The following is a 14,152-nucleotide window of genomic DNA, read 5'->3' as shown; positions in this document are numbered from 1 at the left end:
CAATTGAAATCAATAATGATCTACAAAGCACCAACACCACCATAAACCGTCCAAGTCAATTATTTCAGGACATTGTGCGTGTGTGTGTGTGTGAAAACAAAGATGTTCAGAGAGCCAGAATGTTATTCCAATTATAACTTGAGAGCAAATTGATTGAATTTGTTACCATCATATGAAGAAATATATGTACATTGTGTTTTTAATAATATGTTTGGTATGCATTTACTGCATCTTTTTCTGATTTTGACATTTTGAAAATTTCAAGATTTATTAAAGAAAAAAAACAAAATTCAGTTTAAATAATATAATAACAGTGTTGAAGTATAGAAGTAAGTAGTTTTTTACAATAAAAATCAAACCTCTTATTAAAAACACAGGTCAAACTACCATAGATATTCCTGAAATAATATACTTACATTAGACTGAAAATTCTTAGTTTGATCCATTTGACAACTGTGATTTTTTGCTTCTCCCATTTCACTGTGCAGTTTCTCTGCAAGATGGCTGGAGTCTTTTGAAACATTGCTATTTCCATCCTCACCTTAAAACAAGTGCAAATAATATTAACAATTTAATCAAAGCAAATTTGTCCAACTTCAAAAAATATGATTTCCTAATCTAAATTCCATTGTATGCCTTTATAAAACATTTGAAAATACTGGAATTACTGTAAACTGTTATGAGATTTTTAAAATATACAAATGTTTTAAATAAATACTAAAGTATCTTAATTTTGAAAAAATAGTACTTCAGAAGTTTATAATTTTGCCCCAAATATCCAATGTTGCAAATGTGGAAATGCACACATTCAGTTCATCCATCTCTTCTTTTCCTTGACCCTGATGTTTCTGGTAATTCATCAAAATTTGCCAGTATTCCAAAGCATACTTTGGGCTCGAGACTTCTAAGGGAAAGTAGAAACACTCCTCTCCACAAAAAACAACAACAGTAACAACCAAAACATTAATATGATATAGGCAACTTCTGAGTCCAGAGAGAGAGAGAGAGAGAGAGAGAGAGAGATGCTATGCCACATTGTATGAGGCTTTACATGACTTCCACCCCCCGCCCCACCCCCTATGGAGTTTGAACCTCATAGAATAAGATTTGGCTCATACAGCTGATGTTTCCCAAGAAAGATAAACCAAGTGCGTACTGACTCCTGGTGGTTAGTGCAACTGAAAATACTACACAGGATACACACTATGTAAAAATAAAGAATTTCCTCCCTCAAAGTTAGGGGGTAAAAGTCATATACAATCTTGTACCTGGGGGCATGACATAATGTAATATCTTTCTGGGAGAGTTCAAGGGAAGATGGTCTTTATATACCATTCTGATAGAAAACATCCCTGACCTCCTCAGACTGAACAGAGAAATCTGAAAAGAGATTCTGCTCATGTAATTTCTGTTACACATAATGTATGCAAACAATTGGAAGAATAATTCCCATTTCAGTCCTTGGTATTCAACCTGGAAAAGTAAGGAACAGAGAAAGCAGAGTTGGGGACATTCTCTCTTTCTCTCTGTCTCTCTCTCCCCCACCTTTCATCCAGGAGCAAAAGATAGCATATATAGCACTTCCTCTTCCTATTTTTACAATGCTAACCCTGTGAGGTAGGTTGGACTGAGAGAGTGATTATCCCTAAATGATCTGGTGAGCTTTTGTGGTTAATGGTGGCTGAGTCTCCCCACTTCTTGTCCAAAACCTTAACCACTATACCACACTGGTTTTTAATATTAGAGACACGGCTAATGAGTACAGCCTTCTGCATAATTATATATTTCAGGCATAATATCTCAAAGGGTAGGTGTGGTTAAATTTTACTTCCCTCTCTCCCCCTCTTTCTATAACTCATACCACCAAAGTATGGTGGTACTTGGGCCTATTTTGAGAAACAATAGAAAATGATTTTTTTCTTTCTTTCTAGGGCTTTTCCTGCATGTTCGGGGTCCACTTTTTGGATCACTGAATGTTGATCCATTGGTTGCGATAGGAACTGACCAATTGGCTTGTCGCCCAAGCCTGACATTGCGGGCTGAGAGACTGACTGGCCCAAAGTCACCCAGCCGGCTTTCATGCCTAAGGTGGGACTAGAACTCCCAGTCTCCTGCTTTCTAGCCTGGAGCCTTAAGTATTTATTAATTATAATACTCAAGACTGCAAGTACCATAGAAGCTCTTGTAATTTAATTGTCCTCCAGGTAAAAAACAACGTATCACGTAGCAGCAAGAGATTTATACCAACCTGCCTGGACTATCTCACTCTCCCTCATCAACTCCTCTGAAACAGGCTCTCCAAAAGAGCAGATTATTCCTAGGATAATTATGCAAGCTCCACTGCATACTATCTCTAAAAAAGCTTTTTATAAGGATTGCCTGCACCATTAATAGGTGTGTTGGATTAAAAAAATAAGTTGTTTTTTGTATTCAGCTTAATATTATCATCAATTATATCTTTTCAGCAAGTATTCTACCACAAACATGCATATATTGAAAAAAAGAATTAAAACTTAGGGTTTTAATTAGGACATGCATTGTTCTTTTCTTAGGTTTCTTTTTTTCCTTAGGACATACAGTACATTGTTCTTTTCTTGATTCTTTTGTTCTTACAATGTTTAATGCTGTATGCCACTCAGAGTGTTTATGGAGTTGGGTGGCCTCCTAAATTTAATAAATAATAAATAAATAATTATTCACCTTCCAGCATCACCTCCCACTGTATTGGCAAGCCCAACCTTGCAATACTGAAGTTTTTTGGGAGGAGGGAGATGGGGAAATCAGTAAAATCCCCATTTTCTATACATGTGAACTCTGCTCATAGTTTTCCATGTCACACAATTCTGGATATGGAACACTGTAGCTGAGAATAAAATTAATAGATGTGGATCACCTGAAGTGTTTTCATGAATTCATATTCTTAAAGGAATAGTTATTACTGAAACAAGGATGTTAAATATTCACATGGTCCGTAAACTTACCTGATTTTTGGCTTTGACATTCTGCTACAGATTCAAATAATGAGTTTGCAACAGAGTTGAATACCTGTCGTCTGCAACTTACGGAAAATAAAACAAGATAGAACAGTCATTTTTAAATTCATATTTACATTTTTCTGAATATATTTTTCCTTAAGTATTGTATCAATAAAGAAGTATTATAGCACAGTAATAATTTCACTGCTGTAACTCCAATTTGAGTATCCACAAATGTCATTTTAGCTGCACCCAGGAAGAAAAGGGCTTCAAGAGAGCATAGAGGATTTTTAGAGAATAGGGTTTTTTTTTTCAGGTGCTAACGTCTCACACATTTTTAGACAGTGTATAGGAGAAGAGAGAAGTCTATAAAAAAGTAAAGGCTGATGCCAACACAGAGAATCATCAATAGAGAAAGGTAACTTAAATTCAAGGAAAAGCAGCCAACTGTATACAAACCAGTAATTTTTAAAAAAATTATTGTAACAAGTTATTCAAGCAATTTGATTAAAACAAGTAGTTTGGGGAGGGAACTCACAGGATGACTCCTTCTATCAAATAAAGGTATTATACATGCTAAATAACTGATTAATTAAAAAGAGTTCATTACCTATTACAGGTATAACATGAAGATGTTCTAAATTGTTGCTGAAAATCTGAAGAATTAAATGTGCTTCCCAGAGATTTATGTACATTAATACTAGGTTTAGTAAGGAAATCAGTAGTATCAGGAAATTCTACAGGTGATCGGTGGTACCCACTGGAGAGAAATCCATTACTGGGTCCAACGCCAGGACTTAGATTCTGAGAAATTCCTAAAGTGGAGATGGCAGAGAAACCAAAGAAATAAAAAATGTGTTAGAAGAATAACACATGAAAAACCACTAGCTCAACAAATGTTCTTCACGTTTGTGGAGGGAAGGAACTCCTCAAAATAATTTATACATTCACTGTACATATGTCCATGATTATAAATGACTTGTAAACATATAAAACTGGCAATTTAAATTCCATTCATTTGGCCAAAATACACACATCCCTTTTACAAGTAGCCAAGACTTTTCTGTACCCTTCTATTCTATACTGTTCCCTTTTAGGATTGCCAAAATCTGTAATACCTAAAATAGGCATTATACAAATGGAACCTGTAATATAATGTTGACGGACTTTATTGAATATTCCAGCAAATTAGCAATGACTTCTCTAGAATAATCTGATTTTCCTTTCTTCCCCATACCTAAAATTTGATGGCCAGTGAGTGCTCATAATGAATTTGCAAGGCTTTTTTTTCACCTTAAAGTTTATTCTATAGATTTTTTGATATTTCTGCAAAACTTGGATTTTCCTGCCCATTGTCTCTTTTAGAGAGCCAATTTAGCGTAGCGGTGAAGGCACCAGGCTAGAAACCGGGAAATGGTGAGTTCTAGTCCCACTTTAGGCATGAAGCCAATTGAGTGACCTTGGGTCAGTTCCACCCTCTCAGCCCTAAGAAGGAGGCAATGGCAAACCAATTCTGAAATTTTGCCAAGAAAACTGCAGGGACTAGTATAGGCAGTCACCAGAAGTCAGAGGCACCGAAACAAAAACAAAAACTTAAAGGCACCAAAACAAAAACAAAAAAACTGCTTTCCTTTTATGTATCAGTGACACTTTTTTTAGCTACATAAGCAATAAGCAACTCACATCCTTAACTTCAGTAGCAAACAGAATGATGAAGACATTATCTTTCACTATTTTGCAAAAGATGCAATACATTACTTGAACAAGCAACAAAATAATATGTTTTAGTTAAAATGCACTTAAAATAATCTTTGTTGTTGTTGTTGTTTAGTCGTTAAGTCGTGTCCGACTCTTCGTGACCCCATGAACCATATTGCGCCAGGCCTTCCGGTCCTTCACTGCCTCCCTGAGTTTGCTCAGTTTCATGCTCATTGCTTCAGTGATGCTATCTAACCATCTCATCCTCTGCTGTCCTCTTCTCCTTTTGCCTTCAATCTTTCCCAGCATCAGGGTCTTCTCCAAAGAGATCTCTCTTCGCATTAGGTGACCAAAGTATCTGAGCTTGAGCTTCATTATCGATCCTTCCAATGAGCAATCAGGATTGATTTCTTTTAAGATTGATTGGTTTGACCTCCTAGCAGTCCAGGGGACTCTCAAGAGTCTTCTCCAGCACCACAGTTCAAAGGCATTAAAATAATCTAAGCAATATAAAATTTTAGGATGTATACATGTATTGTTTTCAAAAGAAATTGTATCATTCCATGGACTCCTATAGGCAACTTACAAATAATTGTTACGCTCTTACCAGCTCGTCTAGAACCTGCACTGTTTGCTGAGGTCACTGAAGATGATCTTTGCTTCGGTATTGTCAACAGGTTTGTGCTGACAATAGGCCCATTTGGATAAGATCCTTGGCTAATTGAAAAACAAGAAAAAAATAATTTTTCTTCTCTTATTTTACTCAACTAAAATACAGGAAAGTACATTTTAAAATTGTAATTAAATGTAAGCCATCAATCAATCATTACAGCCAAAGGTCAGGAATATCAAATATTAGTAAAAATAGTAAAATAAAATGAACAGTAGTAAAATAGTAAAAGCAGTAATAAGAACAACAAAACAAAACAAAACACTGGATGACATTAGGCTGGTTAACCAACAAACTAAGTTGTGACTATGGGAGATCTTACATTAGTTGGTACCTCACTTTCACTGCTGTTACATGGTATCTTGCTATAATTTGGGCTATAGAGGATTTGCAGTCTGAAAAAAGCGAAGCTCATATAAAAGTGAAGCTCATATATCTGTTCTTCCAGGGTACTGATGAAACAGGGGTAAGATAAAGTTTGTGCGTGTCCCCAAAGATGTAAAATAAGACATGTTGAACTGTTTCAATATACCCAGTTCTGCACACGTTTCCAGTAAGGGGTCTCAGAATATCTTTTCTTCCCTGTAATAGTGCCAAAGGCAAAATATTATGCCTAGCCCAGAAAAAAGTATTCCTTAACTTGGGAAATGTATATAAGGAAAGATAACTGGCTGCTTCCCAAAAGTCTTTTGTCACCCAGGTCCTGCTTCCCTGTGCCAAGTTGATACTTCCAACTGGAATTTGATATCATTTAAGTCTCTGCAGAAGTGTATGTTTGGCATGAGTATATCCCAGGGATCGTATGAACCTTGCTGATAACCTACAGCATTTGCTCTATGGCATTGTTCCAGCTTGATGAAAAGTTGCTGGGGTAGTGTGAGGATACTGTGGGTTGGTTGTTGGAGCATTCCAAGGGGATGACTGAGGCACCAGGTTTTGGTTGTGTTTTACGGTTTTAATAATTTGGGGTTTTACTGTTGTTGTGAGCCGCCCAGAGCTGTGTTTTAAGATGGGCGGCCCTACACATCTTTTAAATAAATAAGGGAAGGAAGAAAGGAAATAGAGGAAGAACTGAAGCTTGAGCTAATAATTTAACATCAGCCTCCAAGCCCTGACCTCAATTTAAGGCATCCCTGCTTCTAACCTGGTATGGCCATTAGCTGCACCTCTGGGTGCAGCAAATATAGGCTTCAGAAATTTGGTTTGAACCACTTCAAGAGCATTCTTCCCAACATAAAGTTCCACCAGGCCTCCAAACAATACTTGGGCCAAAGTTTTGCCTTGGAAGAATTTGTAAATCTTGTTGCCAGTTGGGAGACATAATCATAGTGAGTCTCCAAATTCCCATGGGATGGAAAACCACTCCTAGATATTTAAAAGTGTAAACCTGTTCAGCTGGGCTGCTCTCTATGTTCCATCTTTGTATTTTGGCCCTTTTAACAAATACCATGAATTTAGGTTTTTGAAAGTAAGTATCAGTTTATTCCTTTTGCAATACTGGACTATAGAGTTCGTTGCCTTTCTCAGCCCTATAGGAGAGTGGGAGATAAGGACTGCATAAATCAGTATCAGGATCTTATGGCCTGCTAATTCGAGGACATGACAAACAGATTAAAAAGGCAAGGGCCAAAATACATACAAAATACATACTGCTTTGTATGTATATTACATCTGAAAGCACCCTTGGTTATTACATCCAACCCTGGATTATTATATCTAACTCTTAGAGAGTTGGCGTAGAGGTTTTCAACCAGATAAAGAAAATGCCTATCCATGCTGGTGTTCCTGAGTTTATCATACAGTATTTTTCTAGTCAAAAGCCACATATAAAGTTGCCACATATAAAGTTGTACATACTTCCAAATAAGATGGTACAATAAAAAAAAGATGTAGACCGACCTTCTCTAAAGCTGACTTATTCATCTTGTAAAATTTATTCAGATTCCATCCTAGCCTGGAGTTTATTATTCGGATGCTTTGAATATAATTTGCTTATGACACTTAGTAGACTGATAGGTCTATGATTAGGTAAGTCTTCCTTATTATCTTTCTTATAAACACAGATTATTATGGCTACCCCCCAGTCTTAGGAATCTGCCCTGTTTGACAAATAAATATAAACAGAGATGTCAACAAGGAGGCCTACCAGTTATAATTCAGTTTAATTATTTCATGTAAGACAAGATCATTACCTGGCATCTTCCCAGTCTTAAGTGACTCTAGTTAGACTACTTCTGCTAAGTAACTACTATCCAGAGTATAGTAACCAGCTATCCAGAGTGCTGAAATCATGATATACATTTTCACTATTGTAATTAGGTCAGTATAGAAAGCTCTCCCACCTTGAAGAAGGATCGCATTGGCCAGGTTCTCTCAAAAGAGAAAGGAATGATTTTGCCTGACTAAAAGGATGAGTTGAGGCCATGGATCTATTATAGCTCTCTACTTCTTCTCTCTAAGGATACATTTATATAGTGATTGGAGGCCAGACAGAAGCTGATAATGGGTCTCAGAAGAATAAAGTTTGTAAACAACACAGGCAGCCTTAAATGTCCCTTTTATTGGCTGGCATTCTCAGTCAAACCATTGTTGATCTTTGTTATTCAGATAAAGGGGATACTTCCTCTTCTCTGAAAGAAAGATTGATTAGAATTTGCCTATTATTTTACAAGTCTAAGGGGCAGTCCTGTGGGCCATAGGCAATTAAACCTCAGTAATTTCTAAAACATTTGTGACTTTTGAGCCATTTGAGTTATAGAATTAGCATTTTTTTTCATCCCACCTAGGTCACGTGTTAGTGTTAATGACTCCCAAATTCTGGGTATATCTTGCCTTTGTTTCCATTAACCTACTATATATTATTGTAATTAATACAAGGGGATGATGGTAACTTTCTAGATGTGGCACCACCTCTAACTTTAAAAGATACGGTAGAAATTTTGGTGAGGTGATCCAGTAGTCACCAATTGACCTCCTCTCCATTCTCAGTTCAGCTGGGTGATCTCCAATTAACACACCATTTAAAATGCAGCGGTCCAGGCATGTGGTCAACTTTCAGGTTGAGTCCCATCAAGTTATACCTTTAATCCTTTGATGAACTTGGATGGAGAAGTTCCACTAAGGATTCATCCAGATAGCAACACTTAAATTGTCAGGAGAGAGTATGATAATCTGAAATATTCCCATGATAACAGGGTACAGGTATAATCTTTTAGGTCCAGTCATTTTTCCTCCTTATTACTACCATTTCATATAAACCATCAGAGCAACACAGCAGTTGTAATAATTATAAGTGCACCTTATGCATAAAGAACTTCAGACACAGATACTGTACATAATTGATATATTCACAGATATAATAAAGATTAAACAAACAGAATTGCAGCTAGGTGCCATAGAATAGCATAGAAATGTAACATATTTTAGAAACATAATAAAGAGTTGTGCTGTATCAGACTACAGGCCTAATTACTCCGGCAATCTGTTGTGGGAAGCCCAAACATAGGACAAAGGCACAAGAAAACATACTTTTCATGCTCCCTAGCAACTATGCATTATTATCAATATCCAATAAAAAGCAACCACATAATTTTGAATGCTGAAGACACAAGCCCTACTGAGGGAATTTAAAAGCAGGGGTGCACTTGGTCGCACTCTTTCAGTCTCTGATTCAGTCTGTGACACATTTTTTTCTTTTTTGATATTGCAATGCCTTATCTACAAAGTGAATATAAAATTTACAAAGCACAACATAATTTAAAAGAGATAGAGGACCATCACCTCAAACAGTTACAGGTAGTCCTCATTTAGTGGCCACAACTGGGACCAGTAACTCAGCTGTTAAGCGAAGCAGTTGCTAAATGAAACCGTGACTGTGCTTATTATCTTACTTCAGCTTTCCCTTGCTTTACAGTTCTGTGAAGGTTGTAAATGCAAGGATTGGTCATAAAGTTACTTTTTCATCATTGTCATAACTGTGAATGGTTGCTAAATGAGGCAGTCACTAAACGAGGACTACTTGTATAGGCCTTTTCTTAATTCTAAGTTCATTGTTCAGAAGGAGAGAACACCTGCCTAAAAAGGTTAGTTCAAATAACACATCTTTTTTTCCTTATCAGTACAATCATAGAACATTTACAGGTAGTCCCCAGGTTAAGAACACCTAGTTTACAGACAACCTGTAGTTAAGAAGAGAGCCCACTGCAGCAAAATTTGAGTTAAATACACAATGATTTGAGTTAAATATACAATGGTTTGAGTTAATTACACAATACTACTTATACAGAATACTGTTCTGGCTTACATACAAATTTGACTTAAGGACAGAACTTAGGAACGGAACTCATTCTTAAACTGGGGACTACCTTTATTGATGATTTAAGAAAGTTATAATATAATTGATTGAAAGTAATGGTTATGACATGGCATAATATTGATTTATTTTTTGCTGCTGCCTATTAACAACGCAGTATTTTTTGGTGAATAATGACTGAAGAAAAATTGATAGAAATAGCATTTCTGTTCCTGTTGTCTTAACTCTTAGAGAAAAAGTTTTTAGCTGTGGCTAATTTTTTCTGAGAAATATATGCCAGCGATTTAGAAAATCCTGAATTGCTAACAGTTCATTTCTGGGATATGTATTGTATTAATATATTTAAACAGGTTGCTTCCTACCAAAAAAGAATAGTCCAATCTTCAAATACTGTTCTCCAGACAATGCTATTTAATTAGGAAATGGAATGTATGGTAACATATTCCTGGAGTGCTTTACCATTATACTCTTTTATTTATTAACTTGTCCATTGTGCAATTCTATGCCCTTAAATTAATGCATTCTATTTCTTATAACACTAATGTGTAACCCTATATATTAGGATTAAGCTGACACATGGAAGTGCCAATTTAATCCTAATGCATACTGAGCATGTATTTTTATCAAATCTATCTTGGTATGCTATTTGAAAGGAATACTTAAGAGTTAAGGGAACATTTATGTTCTACACTTCTCTCTTTTAAAAATGAACTAGAAAATAGCAGCTATGTTGTAAAACTATGCCATCTGCTGTTTGAAATCTTTAAAGTACGTATAAAACATTTAGGTATGCTTAGAACTCAGAAGACTTTTAAAGCCTGACGTTTTATTGTCTAGATAGAGAAGACAACTTTCAATATATTTTCTATATTTCTAGATCTTGCATAAAATTGTATAATTGTAATTAGATCTCCCTGTTAGTCCTTTGATTTATTTGTCTACTTGGAAAAAAAGTTATAACTTATTTAATGTCTGTATCTATATCACACAAAAAGTAGTTTAAAATAGTTATCTATATCTATATCACTACATTAAAAAGTAGTTTAAAATAGTTATGTTTCTCAAAGACAGCATTAATTTCCTCCTAAAATTTGCCCAAAGTGACTATCTCCCAGCATCCTGTTTCCCAAGGGGAAAAAAAAAAATGTTATCCCCAATAGTTCTCTGCCAAATAAATTCAGCTAGTGGCCTTTCCAACAGGGAGGAGTGTAAAACATTTGGAGTTTATTACTGAATGCACATTTAAAAAAAAAGAGATGATAAAAAATTGGGAACATTTTATAATAAACAGGTTTATTATAATGGTGGTTAGTGAAATCTGAAACATGTTTGTTTGAATCAGTTAATAGTATCATTCAATAGCTATGAAAATATATTTGTGGAAAATTTGTAGATAGACTTTCTCTTGTCTGTGCGCTATGGCTTCCATATTATCCTCTAGCTCTTTCATGACTGACAGATTAATTAGACTCTTATGGCTTTTATATTGATTATTCTCTGTTGCTTTTATGTATGTTTTCTCTCTTTTAAACCTTTGCTACACTTCTTACCTTGCCCAAGAGGAGACCTCTCCATCACAATGTCCAGACCAATGTACCACAAGCTGCATTTCTAACATTCTTTTTCACTGACTTTTAGCTATTTTTCAGTTTACACAAAAGAACTACTAGTGTGCAAACTGAAGATTTAAATATACTGGTGCAGTTAAAAATCAACAAGAAAACATATGATTCTTAAGCTTAAGGAAAAATTATTATTTCCCCTAACCCTAACTGACTAAATGCTTCAAGTGGTGCTAGACTCCTATTTTTATTTCAATATCCAATAAATAATTATTATACAGAAAATGACTTATCTTTAATTGCAATTTCATTTCCTAATTCTTGATGTTCAGAATTAGTGATTGCCATTAATTACTAACTAAAGTAGCTTTTTTAAACATCTTGAATGAAGTAATTCATTTAATTACATATATTTTTACACTATTGTTATAGCATTTGAGAACCATACATTGATTCAATTCAATACATTTGTCTGAATATTTTCTACTGTAGGTGAAAAACGGTATGTATTCTATATTGGTAAGATGCTAACCTTGAAAGATTATACTCATGGTGTGACCTTTTGCCATTATTGCGTTCCCATCTAGAAGCTGGATCAATGGGCAGCAAACTTGAGGTTCCTAAACTTCGCCTTAACTGCGGCGTTGGTAAGCTATTTCGGCTGCTCAGTACCTATTGAACAAGTTAAGAAAAATTATACTTTTTTTTTTTATAAAAAACCATTTTAAATCATGCTTTGTAGTTCTCAGCAGTACACAACTACGTATTAGTATCATTCAATTTAAATCAAGTGTATCAAGATATATAATAGCTAGTTGAAGTAATTAAACTTTAAACAACTTTAAACTTTAAAAAGTTTGACTACAGCATCATCAGTTCTTTTTATCCATTTATATTGCTGCTGTAAGCACCACAGAGGATTGCATTTATATAAATGTATTAATATCTGTACTTTGGGCAACACAGACTCCAACACTGATTGGAGGACATGCTGTAGTAACATAGGAAGTTCATTTCTTTGTCAGTTAAACAGCCTTCAATAAGGAATGGAAAGTTGTCAGTTTGGCTGGAATTCGAATGTCGTACAGGGAAATTACATGACTCAGAAGCGTAGAGACTGAAATAAAGATCAGAATAGACAAACTGAAGGAAAGCAAGAAAAGTATAGGTGAAAAGGACTGAAAAAAAACCAAGGGAGCAGGTTAGCTGAGGTGGGGATTGAAAACAGTTGTATAATGCTTAAAATGAGAGACCACGTGATAGGAAAGGAAGAATGCTGACAGATCAAGAGAAAGGTGCCTTACGCTAATGGAAATGGGATAAAGTAGGCAACAGTCTGAAGAAGGAAGTTTAGGTAACCATTGGCAGAAGCGACAAGAACTTGAAATTAGGAGGCAAGTAGAAAATAGCATAGGCAAAAACTGCTAGGTTGGGCTGGGGCTATGCACTTCTGAAAGGAAGAGGATGGGGAGGCAGAAGAACTTTGAAAACAAACTTTTTGGGACAGTGAGCCAAGAGATATGTTACTGTTAGAGTGATATTCTATCATATGTATAAAGTTAGGTACATTGAATTAAACAGCCAATTCTACATGTCTGCTCACATAATCAAGGCATTGGGAGAGCAGTGTAGACCACTGATCCCAACCTTCTGCTCCATGCAGGAATCCAAATTAAAGCATTCATGCTTGATGCTGTCCAGGCATTGCTTAAATACTTCTCTGCCTACTCCATTGTTGAACTGCTCTTTCTCTCAGAAAATTCCTCCTAATATTCTAATGATATCTGTCTACTTTTTCAACTACTTGAAGGATGAAATTGTATCTAAGTAATCTCATAGACAGATAGATAGATAGATAGATAGATAGATAGATAGATAGATAGATAGATAGATAGATAGACAGATAGACAGATAGACAGATAGACAGATAGACAGATAGACAGACAGATAGACAGATAGGCTGTTTTCTTAACCTCTACTGTTTTTAGTTCCTTGGTTATCCTTTCTCTAAATCTGTCCCAGTTTGTCTGAAATCTTTTTAAATGCAGGTGCTCAGAACTGGATGAAATATTCAGTGTGATGTCTGATCAATGCAGAATAAGGTGAAATGGTTACTTCCCATGATTTGGATTCTGTTGATGCAGTCTAAGCAGAAGCAGCTTCTTCTTTTGCAGCCACATCACAATGATGATATATTCAGTTTGTAATAAATTACTATTCCAAGATTTTCTTCAAGTTATGATTACCAAGACAGATAACTCCTATTCCATACCTGCATATTTGATCTTAATGTCCAAAGTGAAATACTTCTAATTTGTCTCCCCAATTTTATTATTTTATTTTCCTCCCATTTTGCTAATTTATTAAGATCATTTTGAATTTTATTTCTGAATTCTAGAATATTAGCTGTCTTATCAGTTGTATGCAATATATTAAGCATTCCCTCCATCTTCTCATTCAAGTCCTTAGTAAAAATGATGAAAGGATAAGGTCCAGCACTCATTTCCTCTCTCCCATATGATAAGGAACCATTGATGAACACCCTTTGAGTATGATTTGCAAGTCAGTTATATATCCATTTAACTGGCATGCCATCCAATACATACTTAGTTAGCTTACTCATTAGAACATAATGGCATATTTTGTCATGTGCTTTGCTGAACTCAAGATATATTATGTCTACAATATTCCCATAATCCATCAAGGAAGTTACCCAATTAAATATATATATATATATATATATATATATATATATGATAAGGTTAGCTTAGTTAAGACATATTCTTGAGAAATCATAGAATTTCTCAATCAATCACTGACTTCTGGTAATCAATGCATTGTTTTCAAGATGCTTAGGATCCTCCTAGGTATCAGCATCAGACTGATGAATTGTAGTCCCTGGATCTTTTCCCCTTTCTTAGAAAAAGGAACAAAA

General features: G+C 35.3%; 1 protein-coding gene across 2 annotated transcripts in view; it reads right to left on the bottom strand.

Annotated features, from left to right (window-relative positions):
• PDE3B (phosphodiesterase 3B) overlaps window positions 1-14,152 on the bottom strand; it is a 61,610-nt gene that overhangs the window by 15,707 nt on the left and 31,751 nt on the right. For both annotated transcript variants that reach the window (XM_088145987.1, XM_088145988.1), the window contains exons 4-8: window positions 11,750-11,889; window positions 5,281-5,390; window positions 3,586-3,790; window positions 2,982-3,058; window positions 417-541 (exon numbers count right to left, since the gene is read on the bottom strand). In XM_088145987.1, coding sequence (XP_088002113.1) covers window positions 417-541; window positions 2,982-3,058; window positions 3,586-3,790; window positions 5,281-5,390; window positions 11,750-11,889 — 657 coding nt within the window. The remainder of the gene's footprint in view (window positions 1-416; window positions 542-2,981; window positions 3,059-3,585; window positions 3,791-5,280; window positions 5,391-11,749; window positions 11,890-14,152) is intronic.

The sequence above is a fragment of the Python bivittatus genome, unplaced genomic scaffold, assembly GCF_059951505.1.
Source record: "Python bivittatus isolate LINGU-HERP-01145 unplaced genomic scaffold, Pbiv_v1 ctg000480_np1212, whole genome shotgun sequence".
In the NCBI taxonomy this organism is placed as follows: domain Eukaryota; kingdom Metazoa; phylum Chordata; class Lepidosauria; order Squamata; family Pythonidae; genus Python; species Python bivittatus.
The sequence above is the reverse complement of the archived record's forward strand: the minus strand, read 5'-3'. Positions and strand labels throughout refer to the sequence as shown.